This window comes from Monodon monoceros, unplaced genomic scaffold (assembly GCF_005190385.1).
Source record: "Monodon monoceros isolate NGI ecotype Baffin Bay Population unplaced genomic scaffold, NGI_Narwhal_1 Super_Scaffold_3, whole genome shotgun sequence".
Lineage (NCBI taxonomy): Eukaryota > Metazoa > Chordata > Mammalia > Artiodactyla > Monodontidae > Monodon > Monodon monoceros.
In genome coordinates this window covers 56,001,004-56,021,998 of record NW_021703780.1, presented here as the reverse complement: position 1 = coordinate 56,021,998, position 20,995 = coordinate 56,001,004, and the positions used below count along the sequence as shown (strand labels likewise).

The window sequence follows — 20,995 nt, the reverse complement described above, 5'->3', positions numbered from 1 at the left end:
GGCTTCCCTCTAGAGTGGTTGGTAATGAGCAAGCTGTTTCCCTGGTGACCTCTAAATGCCAGAATGCAGAGATCTTTTGGCTGGGGTGCTTACATTTTCTTAGCAAAAAATCCTCTGATGTTTTTGTCTGGGGTTTGGATGATGTAAGTGCTTCTCTAGAGTGGGAGAGAGGGGGATCAAATGTTATTACATACCTTCAGTTAATGCCCTTATTTTTAGCTCCACTTCTCCCTCTCACCCTTTGTTGCACCTGGGGTTTCCAAGTCCCAAGTCAGCTGGGGTTTGTCAGGTACTTCAGCTGCATCCTTCCACTATATTGCCCTCAACAAGTGTTTCAAGCTGTCACTCACTCCACCCAACTTTCTCAGTTACCATTTCATCCATTTTCCATTTTCCAGAAATTTGTTCCCCTTGTCCCATCATTGTTATTTATATATTTTAAACCATTTTAATACATCATTGTTTTAGGGGAAGCTGAACGATTTAAAAAAGAATGTTGATATCCTTTGATACAGTAGTACCACTTTTAGAAAGCTATCCTAAAAATGAATATTTTGACAATGGTATATATACTTATCAATGTCCATATTTTACAAAAATGGAAACAACCCAAGTGACTAATAACAGTGGAATGATTAAATTACACTGTGATGGAATATTATGCAACCACTAAAAATCATAATTTAAAGAGTATTTAGTGATATGATAAAACGTTCACAATAATATTAAATAAAAAAAGCAAAGTATAAAATTCAGTGGTGTGTACAGACAGCGCAGTTTCCTTAAATGTACATGTATAGAAAAGATTGGAAGGAAATAAGTGCATCAGGTATTAACAGCAGTTGAATTTTCCTGCATTGTCCACGTTTTCTACAATGAACCTGAATTACTTTTATGATCAGAAGGGAAAAATTAATAAAAAGATCATGGCTTGTTTGGAGTGGTAAGGCATCCTTGTGGGGTATGGAATGGGTCGTAGGGAACAGCAGAATAAGGGTCTGGGGAAATAAGGTGGCCAGTTACCAAGGACCTAATGCCAGGCGAAGGGATTCAGCTGGGGCATATATGTAACCCCAATGTTTGTGACATGCAGTTGTGGCTGGACTGTGGAGGCTGGGCTGGTGAGGGGAGAAAGGATCCGGGAGACCATATAGACACCTTTTGTCAGAGTCCGAGAGAGACCCTGAGATTCTGACCCAAGCAGCACCGGGGGCCAGAGGAGAAGGGACAGAGGGGATGAGCAGGCTGCCTTTGGGGCATGGAAGATCAAGCAGCAAATTCCCAAGCCAGAAATCCAGCCCTCCACACCCTGTACGACATGACCTGTGACAGATGGGGCCTGACCCAGGCCCGAGAGGTCCTGGTTTCTTTGTGGGGCTGCCCTGTGTCGCCATGGGTAGAAGGAGGAAACCCAAGTCCTAGCAGGCTACTTGGCTACCCAGGTCCCCCTGCTGGGCCAATAGCAAGGTTGTAACTGCTCTGTTAGTTGAGGGGTTCCTGTGTGCTAGGCACTGTGCTAAATGCCAAATGTTTCTTATCTCATTCTGACCTCACCTGAGGAGGGAAGTTCTCTCACCTCCATTTTCAAAGTCAGTAGTCAGAGGATTAGAATAACTGAGGCCAAAGCCCGTTCTCCCTTTTCCCAAGCTACTTTCTCAGTGCGCCTCCACGAACCCCTCTCCTCATCTAAAAGTGCTTTGTTTAATTGGAAGAACAGGGCTTGCCTGGGGTGAAAAGTTCAGTGGTACAAGAGCAGACAATGAAAAAGTCATCTCCCTCCCAGTCCAGAGTACCCTAGGTAGGAGCACCCCAGAGATAACCGTTGTCAATTTCTTGGGGATCCTTCCAGACATGCATTTACAGTCTTTTGTATTCTCCCTTAAACACACACACACACACACACACACACACACGAGCTTAGGATTCACTAAGCTTAGTGTGTCTTGGAGACAGTTCAGTGTTACCCTGTAAGATCTACCTCATTCTTTTTTTCACTGCCGTGTGATAGTCTGTTGTATGGATGTACCATGATTCATGAGCAAGGGTCCTATTGGTGGCCATGTAGGTTCTTTTCTATCTTTTGCTTTTGCAAACAATGCCATGCTGAATATTCCGGCACACTGTCCTTGGTATGTGCACGACTTTGTCTGCAGGATATATTGATAAAGGGTAGGTACTTTTGATGTTTTGATAGAAATTGCAAATGCAGTTCCCAGTACAGTATGTGTAGGAAAATGCTCACTTCCCTGACTCCTCTATAGAACTATTGTTTGTCTTTTCTGATCTGATAAATGAAAAATGCTCTCATGTTTTCATTTGCATTCAATTATGAGTGAAACTGAATATCATGTCTTGTGTTTAAAAGCCAGGTGTATTTCTTTTTTGTGTGAATTGCTTGTTCATGTTCTTAACAAGTTTTTCTGTTGGTTGTTGATCCTCTTAGGAATTTATTTCTACCAATTCTGTAGTAAAGAAGTTACTCTTTTCATCTGCTAGATGTGTTGCAAACATTTTCCCCAGTTTACAGTTAGTCCTTTTACTTTAGTTTTTGCTGTTCGGATATTTAGGATTTAATGTCAAATCAAAGACTTGCCCTCTTCAAGATTATACATTCTCCCGTGATGTCGCCTAGTCTTTGAGAGGTCCGTTTGAAATCCATTTTGTAGTAAGGGCCGAGTTGGGTCCTGGCCCCGCAGCCCTCCCCTTTTCCTCGGAGTCCAGCAGGGGGAACTGAGCGTAAGCACCACGAAGACGGAGGCACCTCCCTGCTTCCTGAAGCTGCGGTGCAGCAGCCGGCAGCCGAGTGCTCCCACCCCGGCCGTTTCCCTGGGCCGTTCTCAGGTCGCCGAGGGTCCGCGGTCTGGGAGTGACAGGCTCGCGCCCGTATGAGCCGGGAGTGGAGGCCCAGGGGAGGGGCAGCTGCCGGAGAAAGAAGGGATAGCCGGAAGGGGCGGGGTGGGCCAGGCTTGCTGGGGATGGAGGAGAGGGCGGGTTCCGCAGTCCTGGGCGAGGGAGAGAGAGGACGCGGCTGCAGTCCGGCGCTGGGGGGTGGGGCGGGGTGTGTATTGTGAAAGCGAAGGAGGGGCTGCAGCCTGAGGTCAGCTTAAGGGGAGGTGGAAGGTTGCCACGGGGGTGGGGAGTGGGGGCAGTGGGCGTGGGGCCGGGGCCCGCGCGGGGAGAATATGCGGTGGGAATGAGCAAGAGCAGAGACGTGGAGGAGAGAGTGCCGGGGCGGGGAAAGGGGTCGGACAGGGTTGGGAGGGCGAGGGGCAGGGCGTTGGAAGAGGAGGGGCTCATACCAGCTCAAGGGCGGGTTCCTCCGAGACCCTGGGATACCGGTCCTGCTGAGCTTGTTTCGCTGGCCTCGGGCTGGTGGACACGAAGGAGGCGTGCCGCTGCGGACGGGATTATTTTCCCAAACCTCTTGTTGGGGAAGAGAGCATTCTAGACTGGCCCTGCCCCTCACTTACCTCCAACCCAGGACAAATCCCTAACGTCTCCGAACGTAAGTCCTCTCTTCCACTCCAGGTAGGAGGCTGGGATGAAATGAGGAGTTTGAAATGGCTCTGTAACCGTTAAAAAGCTGCCTGGTTGCAGAGACCTGCCATATTCCTGCTGGAGGACAGGGTAGGCATGGATAAAGGAAGCCAAGCTTTACCTGACTGGGAAAACATTTTTACTTTCGCAGTTCAACATGGGGTGCAGTTCCTGCTGACTGCCTCACGCATAGACATCAATGGCAGGAGCCGCTGGGCAGCTGGGGACCGCAAAGGCCTTAGCCAAGCTCAGTCCTGCCCCTGGAGCTGGGCTGGATTCCCCCATCACTGCTGCTGGAAGTTACACCAAATCTACCTGAAGCTTGAGACTAAGAAGCAGAGCCTTGCAGAGGCCTTGGCTGTTGAGAGGACAGGAAACAGGTCAGGGAGGGGAGATGCAAAGTCATAACTCAGGTCCCAAAAGGTAGAATCTGTTTAGACGAGAGTCCAAGGAACCACTGTGCTGAGGAAGGAGCCAGGTGCTTCTGTGACCCCTGAGGCCAGAAGAAGCCATGAGGGGATGTCTCAGGAAGTAAGAGTCTCTGGCAGGGTCTGGACTGAGGCAAGAGCAGGATGGATGAGCCCTGGTCCCAGACAGCTGTGGGTGCTGGAGTGGCTTCCAGTGCCCGGGGTGGCCTGGAGCACCTGTCCTTCCTTCCAGCCTGCTGGGCACCACTGGGCCTTTGGAACAATGGGTGCCCACTGTCGTGAGCTGTGTTCACAGGAGGCCTGGTCCCAAAGCTGGCCCTGCCTCCTTCAAGAGCCAGTGACGCTCCCAGGATGGGCCAGCTCTGTGTTGAACAGTGTTTACTGCCCCTTCAGGTGACACTCCCTGAGCCCGAGGAAGTCACAGTCAGGAACACATCAGGGTTTCTTCTTTGCCATCAGGGAGTTGAGTGAGAATGCGATGCGCGCGAGTGAGCACAAGCCCCGTGAGCCTGACAGAGGAGGAGCCCTGGCAGTGGCTCTAGCCTTGGGAACACCACCGGCAGGGCTGAGCGGAGCTCCCATTTGGAGCCTGGTGGACCATCGCTGGCCGTGAGAGGTGGGGAGACAGGCTGGCCCTAGAAGAGGGTGAGAAAAGGACCAGGGGTTGCCGGGGCAGGGGTGGGACTCACCTTCTGGCCTTCTCATAAGCCATTCTTGGTTTCCCTGTGGGTCCTGGACCTTTAGGTGTATTAGCCCAGATGCACTGGGCTCATTTCTTTCTTATTAACCCAGTGTCAAAGTGGCCAGCTCGTACTGAGTGCTGAGTGCCAGGCAGCCCTGAGGGTCCTTTGAGGACCTGCTCTTCCTCTGACTTGTTGGGTCATCTCTGGGAAGCCACAGACTCCTCACCAGCCCAGCCAGCTTCCCAGTCAATTTCCTCACCTGCCCAGACAGCGTCACAGGGTGGTGAGCTTCAAGGAGACGGGGCCAGGATGAGGCTGTGAACCGTCAGTCATGTCGCATTGCTGTGATCATTAGTCAGGCTGAGCTCCCTGTCCAAGAAGAGAAGGTGTGCTCTTTGGGAGGGATGCTTTTGTGACTGTATGGGGCCCACATCCCCTGCTGGAGATGAATCTTCAGCATATGCCTCTTTTTTGTTGGTTTTTTTTGGGCTGTGCTGGGTCTTCATTGCTGCGCGCGGGCTTTCTCTAGTTGCGGCAAGTGGGGTCTACTCTTCGTTACGGTGAGCGAGCTTCTCATTGCGGTGGCTTCTCGTTGCGGAGCACGGGCTCTAGGCGCACGGGCTTCAGTAGTTGTGGCATGCAGGCTCAGTGGTTGTGGCTCACGGGCTGTAGAGCACAGGCTCAGTAGCAGTAGTTGTGGCACACGGGCTTAGCTGCTCTGTGGTATGTGGGATCTTCCCGGACCAGGGCTCAAACCTGTGTCCCCTGCATTGGCAGGTGGATTCTTAACCACTACGCCACCAGGGAAGTCCCTCCTCTTGGCAGATTTGAGGGCAGGGATTATGCCTAGCCAGCACTGTGTCCTCACGGAGACCTGCACCAATGCACCAGGTTAGGAAGGCTGTAGGCATCGTAGGATTCAGCTGTGGCCCTGCAAAAACTCATAGCCTCATTGGGAAGATAAAATGGACAGATGGGAAAGAGAAAGCTAATTCACAAAAAAATATGAAGTCATTTGTCAAAGCAGTGGGGATGGATAGCCGAGGTGGTTGAGGAGACAGGAGGGGGGCAGTCACTGGGAGCTTGGGGAGGGGCAGACCAAGACTCCCTGAGGCAGGTGCGACCTGAGCCAGTCCCAGGTGATGGATGGCTGGGTGGCTGGGCAGTTGTGGTGAGTAGAAGGACAGGTATTGACTGCTCCAGGCCATGAGGAAGACGAGAGAAAAGAAACAGGCAAGAAATCTTTTTTAGGGAGCATGAATATGACCAGAAAGTTCAGGGAAGCCGAGAAGGGGGTTAGGGAATGGGAGATAAGACCACAGTGAGGGCTCAGGCTGGACTGAGGTAGACCCTGGCCACCTCTACCCTCCAAACTGTTCTTTGCTCTTCGAGAATGTGTTCAAAAACAGTTTGACCAGGTATCACTCTTTCCCGGTGTTGGGCTTGAGTCTTCCCTCCCTGGCTCTCCCAGTCCCAAACGGAGGAAACAGGACTGCTCCGCTAAGGAGCTTCCTTGGCGGTTTTTTTGTTGTTGTTGTTTTTTAATAAATTTATTTTATTTATTTATTTTTGGTTGCATTGGGTCTCCGTTGCTGCGCAGGGGCTTTCTCTAGTTGTGGTGAGCGGGGGCTACTCTTCATTGCGGTACACGGGCTTCTCATTGCGGTGGCTTCTCTTGTTGTGGAGCACGGGCTCTAGGCGCGCAGGCTTCAGTAGTTGTGGCGCACGGGCTTCAGTAGTTGTGGCGCATGGGCTTAGTTGCTCTGCGGCACTTGGGATCTTGCTGGACCAGGGCTCAAACCCATGTCCCCTGCATTGGCAGGTGGATTCTTAACCACTGCGCCACCAGGGAAGCCCTTCCTTGGCATTTTGATGCTCCCCTGCTTCTGCAGCCCTCCTGGAAGCAAAGGCCGAGTTCCGTCTCCTGGACCTCCTTGAGTGGGTCTTCTTTCCTTTTCTATTTCCTGTAGATGTGGGGTGAAAAGGGGCAGAGTGTGTCCATCCCCACCGATTTGGAGGGTCGGCCACTCTGTTCTCTCTTCCCACCTAGACTAAGCTTGTAGGCTGTGAGGCTGGGGATCCACACCTCTGTGCACCACCTCCCTGCCCCACTGCCAATCCCAGTGCCTGGCTTTGCCCACAGCAGGCCCTTGACCCTGCCTACCTCGTAGCTCCCTGCTCCCCTGCCCTACCTGATTGCATGGACCCCTCAGTTCCCTCTCAGGAGTTTTCGTCCTGCCTCTCTCTCGCTGGCAAGGGGGATGTGCTCAAGCTCCTTGACTCCTAGGACCCCACAGTCCACATCCAAGCCCTTCTCTGACCTTCACTTGCTGCTTTGGCCAGTTCCCAAGACATCCCGTGTGTCCCCTCCTGTTTTGGCAGTCTTTACATCTGCAGGCTTGGTCCTCCCTGGGCACATCTCTGGTGACAGAGCCATCTCTGCCTCTTCCCCAGAATGCAAGCTTTCCTTTACTGCCTTTTCTTTCTTTTTTTTTTTCTTCCTCTGCCCATACTCTGAAACCATGGTGCGTGTATAGAAAAATTATGAATTTAAGTACTCTACTCCCTCACTCCTGATGTTTCAGGAAGCTCACTGGTGTAACACTTGTATCTTCTCTCTGATCCCACACTCACTCTTGCCCTAGGACAAAAAGGGATTGGATTTGATTGATGACTTTGGAAAAGAAGTGGACTGTGTGAAAGCCAGCCCTCCTCCTTCCTACCCTTAGGGTCCAGTTTTTCCACAGAGACCATGTGTCTGCCCTGTTCTTCTTTGCTGCAGGTGTTACAGGGGCAAACCCATGGTTGCCCAGCACTGTGTTCCTGGGTGCTTAGTGCTCTCTAATCCTGGGATTCGGTGTTAGTAACCTCACTTGCCTGCAACTATAAGGCACATTCAACAATATCAGCTTTTCAGTAATAAAGATAATATATTGGTCTTTGCATATCTTATTTGTCAACTGAGCAGAGAATTTTACTAATAGCTAACACTTACCTAGCTAACACTTTATGGACATTAAATTTTTTAATTCTAAAAACATCATGAAATAGGTACTAGCATTAACCTATTCTACAGATAGGAAAACTGAGGCACAGAGAGGTCAAGTAACTGCTTGTGACAGAGGCAGGATTTCACCTCAGCAGTCTGGCCCCAGTGCTATGTTGATTCTTTACTTTTAAAGTAAAGATCAGGATCCTGGTTCCCCAAACCCAGGCCCTCAACAGTGAAAGCACGGACTCCTAACCACTGGACCACCAGGGAATTCCCCCATGTTGCTTCTTTAAAGAGAGAAGTCATTTATTGGGTTTCCTCAAATCCCAATATAGTCTCTTTTACCTGTCTAGAATATAAAGCTGATTCTCCTTTTCTTTTTGCTATATATTATTTGTTTTTATCTTCTATGCCTTGCTCAGATAGTGAGACCAAAGTTGAAAAGGAGGATTTGATTCTAGAGCAAACTGAAAGGAGAATTCTTTGAAAGACTCCAGGGCGAGATTCCAGAGGTCTGTGCGTTGGGGAAGCCAGAGAAGAGGGGAGCAGGACAGCAGGGCTTTCTGAACAGCCTGCAGACAAGTAAGTGAGGAGAGACTTGTTAATGAACTTTTTTCAATGGTAATTTTTAATTCAAAGGGAATTCAATTCAGGAATATATTGATTTAATGTACGTAGAATCATTATATGACTGATGCTACAGATAGACTTGTGGATAGATGGGTGCCTTTACTCTGCTCTTTTCACCTCTTTTCAAGTACCTCTCTTGTGAATGAGTGTGTGTTTTCATTTTATTCTGAAAAAGTAGAAGGCCCGTGAAAGACCAGTTATTGATATATCTTTATCCCAGAGGGAGTGTTATTCTACTTCCTTGCATGGTGCATTTCCAATCTTGTTCCCTTTTTATCAGGGGGTATATGAAAGTTAAAACAAAAACAAAACACTTCTTGCCCCCAGCAAAAATCTCTCCACGGTACTGAGTGTGGCAAGCCCTTCAGCCAGAGCTCCACTCTCATGGTCCACCAGAGAATGCACACGGGAGAAGTCATGTGGGTGCGGGGAGTGTGGGAAGGCCTTCACGTGCAGTTCCCACCTGATCTGCACCAGAGGGTGCACACTGGGGTGAAGCCCTACGTGTGCCGAGTGCTGCAAGGCCTTCAGCTGAAGCCCCTGCCTCCTGGTGCACCCGCAGAGCCACACAGGCAAGACCTATTGCCACACCCAGTGCAGGAAGGCCTTGGGCCAGAGCTCCCATCTCGTCTGCCACCAGACCACTCACACCCAGAAGAGGCACCAGGCCGGCCTCCCTGGTCAGAGCCCAGAGTTGAGGTCAAGGTTCATAATCAGGAGCTATTTTTAGCACATGGAATGTACTACTCCCTTGCTGAGATGGCCCATTCTTTTTTTTTTTTTTTTAAATAAATTTATTTATTTTATTGGCTGCCTTGGGTCTTTGTTGCTACGCACGGGCTTTTCTCTAGTTGTGGCGAGCGGGGGCTTCTCTTCGTTGCGGTGCATGGGCTTCTCATTGGGTGGCTTCTCTTGTTGCAGAGCACAGGCTCTAGGTGCGTGGCCTTCAGTAGTTGTGGCACGTGGTCTCGGGAGTTGTGGCTCGCGGGCTCTAGAGCACAGACTCAGTAGTTTTAGCGCACGGGCTTAGTTGGTCCGTGGCATGTGGGATCTTCCCCGACCAGGGCTCGAACCCACGTCCCCTGCATTGGCAGGCGGATTCTTAACCACTGCGCCAACAGGGAAGCCCGAGATGGCCCATTCTGACTCCCACTTAGCACTCTTTCCAACCCTAACGCCCCCATCTACAGTTTTCCCCAGACATGAGGTGGTCACTGTGTTCCAGGTGAAGGCAGCCTTTCATGGGACATCAGGCACGGCACTGGGCTTGGAAGGAAACCAGGCCCCAATCGCCTTCTTTGAGGCCCCTATCGAGAGGCTCCTCCCGAATCCTAGAGAGGCGAGCGAGGGCTGCTCTTCGGGGTCGCTGATGACGCACTACCGGCCGCGCTGCTATTCTTCCGGTCCGGGCGGGTGAGCCTGCGCCTTGGGTTTCCGTGTACCTCCGGGACCGTGGTCGCCGCCCCGCTGGGAGCCGCGGGACATCACGGTGAGCGGGCGGGGCCCAAGGGAGGGGAAGGCAGCGGCTCCGGGTGCGTCTCGGCTGTGGCGGCGGCCCAGGTTTATGTAGCAAGCCCGCCGGGGCCTCGTTCTCCTCGGGTTGCTGCCTGCGTGGCGGCTCCGAACTCCCGGCGGCCCGGCCCGGCTTGCAACTTCAACACTGCACTCACCAGGGCCTGGCACAGAGGACACGCCTAAGAAGATGGTGGAGTGAATAAATGAATGAATGAATGATGATTGAGTGATGGATAAATGATCAAGGCCTAGGACCCGTGTTCGGAAATGAAATCCTGGGGCCAGAGTTCTCGGTCTGGATACCAGCTACTTCCCCCAGCCAGTCCTGCAACTCAAACTTTTTTAAGGGACCGACTTAAAAGCAGAAGGCAAATAGTGTAAAGCGCACTAGCTAAGGAGTCTCGAGACCTGGGTTATAATTACCCATGGTAGAGCCGGTTTCTTGATCTTTATAAAGTTGGACTGTCACTACCTTCTTTTCTCTCTAAAGCTCAGTTGATAGCATGTACATGATAGCACGTATGGAAATGTTAACGTCTAACAACAAAAATTTACTATCCATTACTTGCCAAATATTACACAGGGTTTAGAGGCGGGGCTACAGGATGAGTGACCTCGGAGCCTGCCAAATGGGAAGACGCTTCCACTGTAGTGCTGGAAGATATATGTGTGAGCAGATTTCTGTGGTAATGTTTTAAAACACATTTATTTGGCACTTAATGTGTGCCAGGCACTGTTTTAAGCAGTTGTGCTAATTTATTTAGCCTTCACAGCAACGTATTATCTAGTTTTTAGTGAGGAAATTGAGGTACGAGAGAATAGGTAACTTATCCGAGGACACATTGCTACTGAATGACCCAAAGCTGCAGAAGAGATAGATCCAGTGTGCTGCTGCAGCCTAGAAGAATACGTTACTTGGGGCCAACAGGCAAATCAAGAAGGGCTTCAGAGAAGAGTACATTTAAGTGTGGTCTTATTGAAGGAATTGTAGTTTCAAATTCTTGGAAAACCCCACCTGGCTTCCCCAGAATCCTTCTAGAGGGATAGGGAAGTGGCAGCAGGGAGAAAGCTTACAAGGCATGAGGAGGAAGCCAGATCCCTCTTAGTTTAGCAAGATGAGGATGGAGATATATATGTCCGTTCACCATAATACCCGTTTCCCCCAAATCTGGATTCAGATAGATCCTTTCAGCATCTTAAAATCACCAACAGATTATTCCACATTATGTATTTGTGGAACCACCTATACATCCTATTCTGGGCAACTGAGAGGCCAGGGGGACAGCAGACTGTGGCTCATGGGCTAAATTTTGGTCTACCGCCTGTTTTTGTTAAAAAAAATTTATTGAAACACAACCAAGATCACTTGTTTACATATTGTCTAGTTCTGTTTTCAAACTACAAAGGCAAGGTTTGCTAACTTTTGGCGTAGACAAACAGCTCAGATGATCCACGACTGGAGGACAGTGGTTGTCACCAACCTGTCCTTCTCAAACATAATAATACCTAACCCCTGTTGAGTGCCTGATATGTGGCAGATATCTTTATAAATGCTTTACGTGAATTAATTAACTCATTTAGGGAATTCTCTGGTGGTCCAGTGGTTAGGACTCTGAGCTTTCACTGCTGAGGGCCTGGGTTCAATCCCTGGGGTCAGGGAACTAAGATCTCACAAGCTGTGCGGCACAGCCAAAAAAAAAAAAAAAATTTAGTTAGGGGTTTCACAGAATGTTGGAGCTGGAAGGACTCGTGGATATTATCTAATTTCTCACCTTTTTCAGATAAATAGCCTGCTCATGTGGGCTATGGCAGAGCATAGTTTCCTGAGTCCCAGCCCAGTCCACTTTGCCACTTTGATCTTATTTTGAAAGGGAAACCAATACCATATCCATTACGTGTGGCATTAAAAAGAAAGGTTTTCTTTTGGGGGGGTGCTTAAACCCCTGAGTGAGATCTCTCATTTTTAAATGTTTTACTGACTATAAAAGTAATTCGTGTTTATTGCAGGAAAAATGAAATATGTAGAAGGATATAAAGGACAAAATAAAGTAACCCATTAAATGACCTAGAGATCAGTTGTTGACATTTTAGTGGGTTTTCCGCTGTCCTTTTTTATGTGTGTTTTGTATATATCTGTGTAGCAATAATAGTTTCTGTTTATTGAATGCTTACTTTAGTACTGGTGTATATGTGCATGTTTTTTGTTTCAGTGTTTTGTAGTCTCCTGTTTTAACATATTGTATTTTCTCACGAATATTCTTTGAAAGCATGACTCTTAATAGTTTCATAATCTATCATATTGATATGCCATCAATGTTTACTTGCCTGTATTTTTACAGTTATAGTAACAATGTGATCTTTGTACATAAATCTCTGTGCTTATCTCTGATTATATTTTTTTCACTTGTCTTCTGTGATTAGAGTTATTTACTTATTTCTACAGGAAAACTTTCAAACATTGCAAAAAGAAAGGCCTTAAAACAAAAGTTTAGGGCTTCCCTGGTGGCGCAGTGGTTGAGAGTCCGCCTGCCGATGCAGGGGACACGGGTTCGTGCCCCGGTCCGGGAGGATCCCACATGCCGCGGAGCGGCTGGGCCCGTGAGCCATGGCCACTGAGCCTGCGCGTCCGGAGCCTGTGCTCCGCAACGGGAGAGGCCACAGCAGTGAGAGGCCCGCGTACTGCAAAAAAAAAAGTTTACCATAATCTTATTCCTCAAGATGATCATGGCTAACAAATTGATAGATATTCTGAGAGATTTAAGTTTTCTAAAAGTAAGGCAAAATATAGATAATTGAAGAAATTTGGAAAATAGAAGAGAAAATCATTCATAATTTATATCACCATAGTGGTGATTACCTTTCCTTCTTGATCTTATTCATATGTATATTTTAACATACATGTATAACGTTAGATTGTATTTGAAATTTTAATATCCTGTGTTTTTTTTCACATTTGCCTATAAGTATTTTTCCACATTGTCACATATTTTCATTTTCAATTATCTGATGTCTGTATAATTTCCACCAAGTGGAAGTACCATACTTTGCTAAATTGCTAAGCCTCAGTGTCCATCAACAGAAAAATTGTGTTTTCCAACAACATTTCAGGGGATTTTTTTTTTTTTTTACAGGTAACAAAAGAATTCAGCTTGGGTTTTTTTCTCCCACTCTGGGAGGTTCCTTCTCTATGAAAAAGTTCTAACAGTAGAATTACTAGGTTAAATAATATAGGCATTTTTATGACATACTGATGACTGAGGATATTCTGAGATCCATTGCAGGTGTTGTATATAGTACAGATTGAGAATTTTGTCCTGACTTTCTGTACCTACAAAATGGTGATCGTGGTGTCCCAACTGCCATTCAGCCTACAACTTTAAGACCTAATATATTGGGTTGGCCAAAAGTTCATTTGCGTTTTTCTGTAACATCTTACGAACGAACTTTTTGGCCAACCCAGTATATTGCCAGTTAGCTCTAGAAAGATGGTACCAGTTTACATTCCCACCAGTGGTGTGTGAGAAGCTCTCTTTCCCTGTACCTTTGCCCGTTTTGAGTTTTAGCATTAAAGAGTTTCCAACTTGATATAAAAATTGATTCTTCATTCTTTCAGTTCTCATTTCTTTGATTACCAGTGAGGTGAAACTTTGTTTTGGTATGTCTATTGGCCTTTTGTAATTCTTGGTGTATTTGTTGTACTTTGCATTTTTCTGTCAGTTCATCTTTTTTCTTTACTCGTTAATAGGAAGTCTTTTATCTATCAGGTCTATCTACTCCTTGATGTATAAATCAAAAATACATTTTTTAACCCTTTACTGGGTTTTGGTTTATTTTGGTATGTTGTGTGAGGTAGGAATCTCACTGTTTTTTCCAGATACTTAAGCAACAGTCCCAACATAAATTGTGAGTAATCAATTTTTTTCTGATTAGAAATGCCAATTTTTATCATATATTAAATTAGTTTACTTATTTCTCTTAGGGATTAGGAATCTCTAAAATTAAAAACCAGAGTTAAACCTCCTTATAAATGTGTAAACTCCCTGTTGAGGTTTCCTAGCTACACTCTTTTGATGATTTTATCTGTTACCCCCAGAATTTCAGTTACCTTCTTTATGACAAAAACTCTAAATACAAGTTTTCAGCCCACACCTCTGTCCTCTGTTCCATATATGTATGCCTGATATTTCAAACTGAATGTATCTTTTTCCTCCTCAAACCAGTGTTACCACTCTCACTAAAGGTCACTGTCATCTCTCAAGCCCCAAACCAACAAATTATCATTAACTTCTCCTTCTCCCTCACATCTCGCTCCAGTAGTCATCCTGTCCTGTTGTTTTTGTCTCTTAGTCATCCAAGTCCCCTTATTGGACTGCTGAAACAACCTCCCAAGGGGTCCTGCAGCCTTCACCTTGCCTCCTACCTTCCACCCCTTGTACGCTTTGCTCTATGAGCAAAAGGATAAGTTGTCTGTGTGTGTGTGTGTGTGTGTGTGTGTAAGTGTAATAGAAGATCTAATCATGTCACATATTTTTCAAACCTTTTCCAATACTTTTTATGGCTTTTTGCTCACTTTAGGGTAAATTCCTTAAAGTGATTTGCAGGGTTATATTTGCTTGCCCTGGGCTTCATGTCTTATTTCTAGTGCCTAATACTTTGGCCTTACTAGATCTCTTTCATTCTTCCAAAGTATGGGGCTTGATTCCTTTTGTATATTCTGTTTCATCTCTCTAGTATCTTCTTTTCCCTCTTCACCTGTCTAATTCTTATTTATCTCTTCTTATCTATTCTTATTTATCTTCTTATCTCTATCCCAGATTAGATTAGGTCCCCTCTGCTCTGCATTCTACAGGACCCAATATTTCTCCTTTTATAATTCCCTTATTTGTAACTACTGGTGTTAGTGTCTTTGTTGAGCTGTGACATAAGCTCTGGGTAGGCGGGGGCATTTCTGACTTTTTCTCCATTGTCTAGCTCTGATTATAGCCAAACCCCCACCCTACTTCATGAGTCTCTGTAGGATTCTGCATTGGGTCCACTTTATGTCCCTGCTATGGAAGAGGATCAGGAAATCCCAGATAGGATCCTCTTAAACCTCTAAAACTCAACACCGAGGCACAGACCTTGAAGAGAAGTTCACAGGGCCAGCCTTATTATATACTTCACCAGACATCCTATTCTTCCATGCCTTCTGAGCTCTTGATTATGGTAAACCATCTCTCTACCTTCTGTTTTTCTTGAAATAATGCTTCCAATTCTACTTCTCACTTCAGGGTTATACAGAGAGACATTTTTGGATGAACAGTTATGATTTTGACTTTCCAAAAACCAGAAACTCTCTATACTATTTTTGCAACTCTTTGTAAGTCAAAAATTATTTCACAGAGTGTTTTTGTTTTTTCAACTGCAGCCTACACTCTTATATTGAGCTATGCCTGAAGAAAAGATTTTGAATTGATAAGACATCTTGAAGAAAGGACAATCAGCATATCTCTAGGTTGTATCAAATAGAAATCCCTAATTACTATCCAACTCCTTGACATATAGGGGAGGTGGGTGGATCAGACTTAATGCATTAGCCTTGCTATGAGGCCATTTCCCAACACAACATTTGACTATATTAATTGACTTTTCATATAGATTATTGTATAGTGGAAAGAGTGCACTAATTGACATGGATATTCCCATTCACTTCATAGTTATTTTTATCTTTATAAATAACATTCTGATTTATTTCTCAAGTACTTGAGTGTTTGCTAATATGTCAGTCTGTCTGGCTGCCACTTCTTGGACAGCTGACAAATGGAGTTTGTTAACCTAGAAAGCTGGAAGCCACCCCTGACTCTTGGTGATGCAGGCACGTTGCTGTCCTGACAGGTTTTGTGTGAGTTACCAGATAGTATCCTTAGGCAACAGCTCTATCTCATTTTTCTGTTTACTGGGACAGTGATATCCCCTCCCCCACCTTTTTTTCCTCTATGAGCAGGGCTCCCAGTTTTTCAACCTTGAAGTCTTTTACAATCAAAGCAAAGAGAAGATTTGTGGATGTTGAATATGCAAGGAGCTGAAAAGAGAGAGATTGAAAGAGAGATTTGTCCAGGTGAGTAAGCAAGGGATCACCAGTGGAAGAAACAGCAGGGCTTTGGAAATTTTACAAGAAAAACTGAATGAAGCTCAGGAGAGCAAATTACCCTCTCTTTTAGGAATGCTGGGGTGAATGTGAGTGAGCATCTATTGAGTGAGCATCTCTTGAGGCCAGCTTTTTCCTGGTACTCATTTGATCTCATTTCCACTATTTTGCACTTTTACATTCTCCCACTCTCCACTCTTTGAATACAAACCATCCATGTTTCTTGTCTTGCCCGAATCTTAGTCTGTTATTGTTTGTTTTTTCCCTTTATCTCCCTGGTCTCTGATTCTGTTACTTCCTTGGTGTCTGCAGCTACTCATTTTTCATTAATGGTGATCACCTTACCCTGATGCAGATCTCTTTCACCAGTTGTAACTCTGAATTACTTGCCCCACTTGCTCTTTTTTTTTTTTTTTTGGCTGCATTGGGTCTTTGTTGCTGCACACGGGCCTTCTCTAGTTGCAGCGAGCAGGGGCTACTCTTCATTGCAGTGCATGGGCTCTAAGCATGCGGGCTTCAGTAGTTGTGGCACAGGGGCTCAGTAGTTGTGGCTTTCAGGCTCAGTAATTGTGGCACACGGGCTTAGTTGCTGCACGGCATGTGGGATCTTCCTGGACCAGGGCTTGAACCCGTGTCCCCTGCATTGGCAGGCAGATTCTTAACCACTGTGCCACCAGGGAAGTCCTACCCCCACTTGCTCTTATTGGCCATTACTCATAGGCCATTACTGAGACCTGTCAAAGTTAGGTCCCTATAAGTTCAGGGGCTTGCACTCTGCCTTGCACAAGAGATACTCACTGTGGTGGTTTTTTTCAGGTTGGGTGAACAAGCCTGCTCCAGAGCAGGATGGCTCTGAAATTGATTTGCCAGGGATAGCATCAAAGAGATCCCAAGAGGATGAATACCAGGATTCTACATTTGAAGAAAAATATGGATGTGAGAGCATGAAGGAAAACCCTCCCAGAGAGGTTTCTGGACCATGCCTTTTCCAAGAAGGTTTTGGGGGAATAGCTTTCATCCACAAGGAAGCACCTCCAGAAATGATTAGACAAGAATATAATTTTGAGAGAAGCCTGCTTTTGACCTCAAGCCTTGTTAAACATCTCAGGGTTTCTACAGAAGAGAGCCTACATCAGTGGGAGACAAGTAGCATATACACCAATGAGATTTCAGACCAAAGTAAATGTCCGATCTTCTCTACACAGAAAAAATCTTGGAAATGTAGTGAATGTGGAAAAACTTTTAATCAGAGCTCATCCTTTACCCAGCATCAGAGAACTCATACGAGACCCTACACATGTGAGGAATGTGGGAAAACTTTTAGTCGTAGCTCATTCCTTGTTCGACATCAAAGAATTCACACCGGAGTGAAACCATATGGATGTGAGCAGTGTGGGAAAACATTTCGATGTCGATCATTTCTTACTCAGCATCAGAGAATCCACACTGGAGAGAAACCGTATAAATGTAATGACTGTGGGAATTCCTTCCGCAATCATTCACATCTCACTGAACACCAAAGAATTCACACTGGAGAGAAACCTTATAAATGTAATAGATGTGGGAAGGCATTCAGTCAGAACACACACCTCATTCATCATCAGAGAATTCACACTGGTGAGAAACCTTATTTATGCAATGAATGTGGCTCTTCGTTTCGCAAACACTCAAATCTTACACAACATCAGAGAATTCACACCGGTGAAAAGCCCTATAAATGTGATGAATGTGGGAAGACCTTCCATACAAAGGCAAACCTCTCTCAGCATCAGAGAATTCATACTGGAGAGAAACCCTATAAATGTAAGGAATGTGGGAAAGCGTTTTGTCAGAGCCCATCCCTTATTAAACACCAGCGAATTCATACTGGAGAAAAACCCTATAAGTGTAAGGAATGTGGCAAAGCTTTTGCTCAGAGCACCCCACTCACTAAACATCAGAGAATTCATACAGGGGAAAGACCCTACAAATGCAGTGAGTGTGGTAAAGCTTTCATTCAGAGCATTTGCCTTATTCGGCATCAGAGAAGCCACACCGGAGAAAAACCCTATAAATGCAACGAATGTGGGAAGGGCTTTAACCAGAACACCTGCCTCACTCAGCATATGAGAATTCATACTGGAGAGAAGCCCTATAAATGTCAAGAATGTGGGAAAGCCTTTGCTCACAACACGTCTCTTACTGAACATCATAGAACTCACACTGGTGAGAAGCTCTATAAGTGTAGTGAGTGTGAGAAAACCTTCCGCAAGTATGCACACCTTAGTGAACATTACAGGATTCACACTGGTGAGAAGCCTTATGAATGCTTTGAATGTGGAAAATTCTTCAGACATAGTTCAGTCCTTTTCAGACATCAGAAACTTCACAGTGGTGAATAAACCTGGCATTCAGGTTATGACAGTTCTCTAGAGACAGTGACTAGGAATCTGGCTGGCGAAGAGGGACAGGAAGAGTTCCCAGAGGAAAGGATAAAGAAGCCTTGGATACTGCACTCAGGAGGGTATTTTGAGAAATGGAGGTGGGAGCTTGGAGAATGCAGAGCCTACTCCAGGTGGGCATCTGGGAATACAGGGTAGGAAAGAAGTTCCTACTTTTCACAGAAATCCTTGCTCTTTGCCATTTCTTTGTCTCCATGGCATTCTCATACCTGGAGATGCCATTTAAGTTAGCACTGGGTTTCCCTTATTACACCCCTGCTTCACCCTCCCAACTTGTCACCTGTGTTCACTGGTCATAGGCTGAGGTGCTTTTCCAAATTGATTGTCGGTGTGAAAGTGGCAGCAGCTCTGAGGTAGTGCTGAGTAGCCTGCAGATGCCTGAGGCCGCTCTGACCATGCCACCGTGGGGAGGCTGCCCATCTGTGGAGGCGTTCCCGTGAAGGGGAGATAGAAACAAGTGAAAACAGAATCCTTAGTCATTCATCTATTCAGCAAATAAGGGGATATGTGGCAAGAGCTGGGCTGATTGCTACAGAAAAATTGGTGAAGAAGGCTTTTATCAGGGTGAGGGAGAGCTTCCTGATCCTTTCAAGCTGGAGGGTGACTTGGGGCTAAGAAGGAAATAAGAGATCAAGAGAGACTTCTCTTGAATGATGTCAGTTTGTGGGAAGGAAGTCAGATCTGCTCAGAGGGTCACAGAGAGGAAGACCTAACCTCTTTCCCAGAGGAATATTATCTTACCCAGAAAGAAAATGGTTTGTGCTAGACTGCTAGTGCTAAGAAGCCTCAGAGCAGGAAGCCTGCCTGTGACTGAGCAAGCTACGCACATATCCCTGTCCTAGACTAGGGCATACACCTGTCTCTTGTAAGTTTGGCTGGGACACTAGTGCACAGGGACCAGGGGAGAGGGGCCCACTAGGATTAACAAAGTGGGACTTGGTTTGTTAGCCTTTAGAGAGGAGAAAGCATTAGTGATGAAGTGGTCACCATAATGGGGATGGCTAGGTTTTGTGTAATCATGGCATTGGTGGCTCTAACCATGGATTCATTAGATCTCAGATATTTCTGTTTTTATTGGGCCTCTTTTTCCAGGATATTTATCATTCCCTGCAGATTAGGAGTATCTAGGGAAACACTTCTTGTGGGATGAATTTGGAAAGAATTCTAGAGAGAATTACCTCTTTTTCAAATCCCTGAAAATTGAGATAACATGGTTTGCCATGACTGTGATGGTATTTTATTCTTTTGAGAGAAAGGAAGGGCATGTTTCCCCTTTATTTCCCCATTCTCTTTCATGTTCTTAACTGCTACTCAGAGATTCAGCTCTGGAAGATTAAGTGATCTTAAACTAGCCTTTGACTAGTATTTGAAATAGTTTCTATGCTCTGAAGCTTACATAGTTTTAAAAATATGATTTTAAAAACTAAAGTAAGTTAATTCTGGAATGGTTATTTGGAACTCAGCATCGATTTTTTTTTTCCAGAGCAAGTATCTTACAAGCATTGGTTTGAGCAATTAATTACCAATAATGGGAATGTGGCAGAAATAACATATTTTCCCTCTCCAGCTGTAAAGATTATGTTCTCAAATCTGCCATAGGACAATTCATAATTGAGTAAATTAATATGGGGAAAAATAACCCTATGAAAACTTTACATTTTATGCTCATGGAAAAAAAATATAGTCTACTGAAAGCAAATGTCAATGTATTTTTTTTCTAAATGAAAAAAAAACACTAAACTCATTGCTAGCATGTAGTAAATGTTCAATAAATTTTTATTTGTTGAATTAATATATTTTAGTCAAACTTTGCCCACCAAAAACTTTAGGAACTTCCTGATATTTAGAGTAATATTTATATGCTACCATCTTTGGAGTCTTGAGTGGTGATTAGAGAGGAAAGGGAGAATTTTCTTGAGGAAGAAATGTGTTGTAGTTTATCTTATGACAGAGCCGAAAGTAAGCTTATCACACGAGATGAATTGTGCCGAAGCACAGCAGTAGAGGGCTGCCGCTCGCTCAGGCAAAACAGCGCCGTCTGTCCTGCTGTGGTAGCTTTTATTAAAGCATTATCTAGGTTTACACTTTAAGACTTGTTTTCTTAACATTTCAGAAATGCCAAAGCAGCAACCTATGTTTTTATTAATTATACAAGCAATAATAGGCTTTCTTGAAAACATGCCGTGCTTCGTCCTTGAGCACAAAAGCAGCACAAAGTTCCCACCACTCTGATTATACTGAGGACATCTCATGGATCAGTGCCCAAAGCACTCAGTGCTTCTTCGCAGGCCCCCGGTTTGCCGTGGGGGGGGGGGGGGCTTAAAGCATTCAGGACTGTTCACAGCTCTGGCTTATTCTCATGCCCCCGGTTTGCCGGGGCGGGGGGCTCAAAGCAATCAGGACTGTTTGCAGTTCTGGCTTATTCACCAGTCCCCAGTTTGCTGGGGGGGGGCGAGCTCATGGGTCACGTCTCCTTTCCATGTCCTCAGTTATTCCACTACAGAAATGGGAAAACCTTAGGGGTGAAAGATGCCTAAGTTGATGTTAGAAAGATTTTCTAAAATGGAGTGGAGAACATGGATTAAGTGGAGTTTTTAATCCTCAGGTTAAGAGTGTCCAGTACCATTTTTACTTCCTGGAGA

At 45.7% G+C, this 20,995-nt stretch overlaps 1 protein-coding gene across 1 annotated transcript; it reads left to right on the top strand.

Moving 5' to 3' along the window:
- The first annotated feature begins 15,456 nt into the window (after positions 1 to 15,456).
- On the top strand, positions 15,457 to 20,657 carry ZNF502 (zinc finger protein 502). The gene is made up of 2 exons (XM_029242069.1): positions 15,457 to 15,882; positions 16,729 to 20,657. The coding sequence occupies exons 1-2, from the start codon at positions 15,828 to 15,830 to the stop codon at positions 18,291 to 18,293; spliced, it is 1,620 nt and encodes a 539-aa protein (XP_029097902.1). The 5' UTR covers positions 15,457 to 15,827; the 3' UTR covers positions 18,294 to 20,657.
- Positions 20,658 to 20,995: the final 338 nt, after the last annotated feature.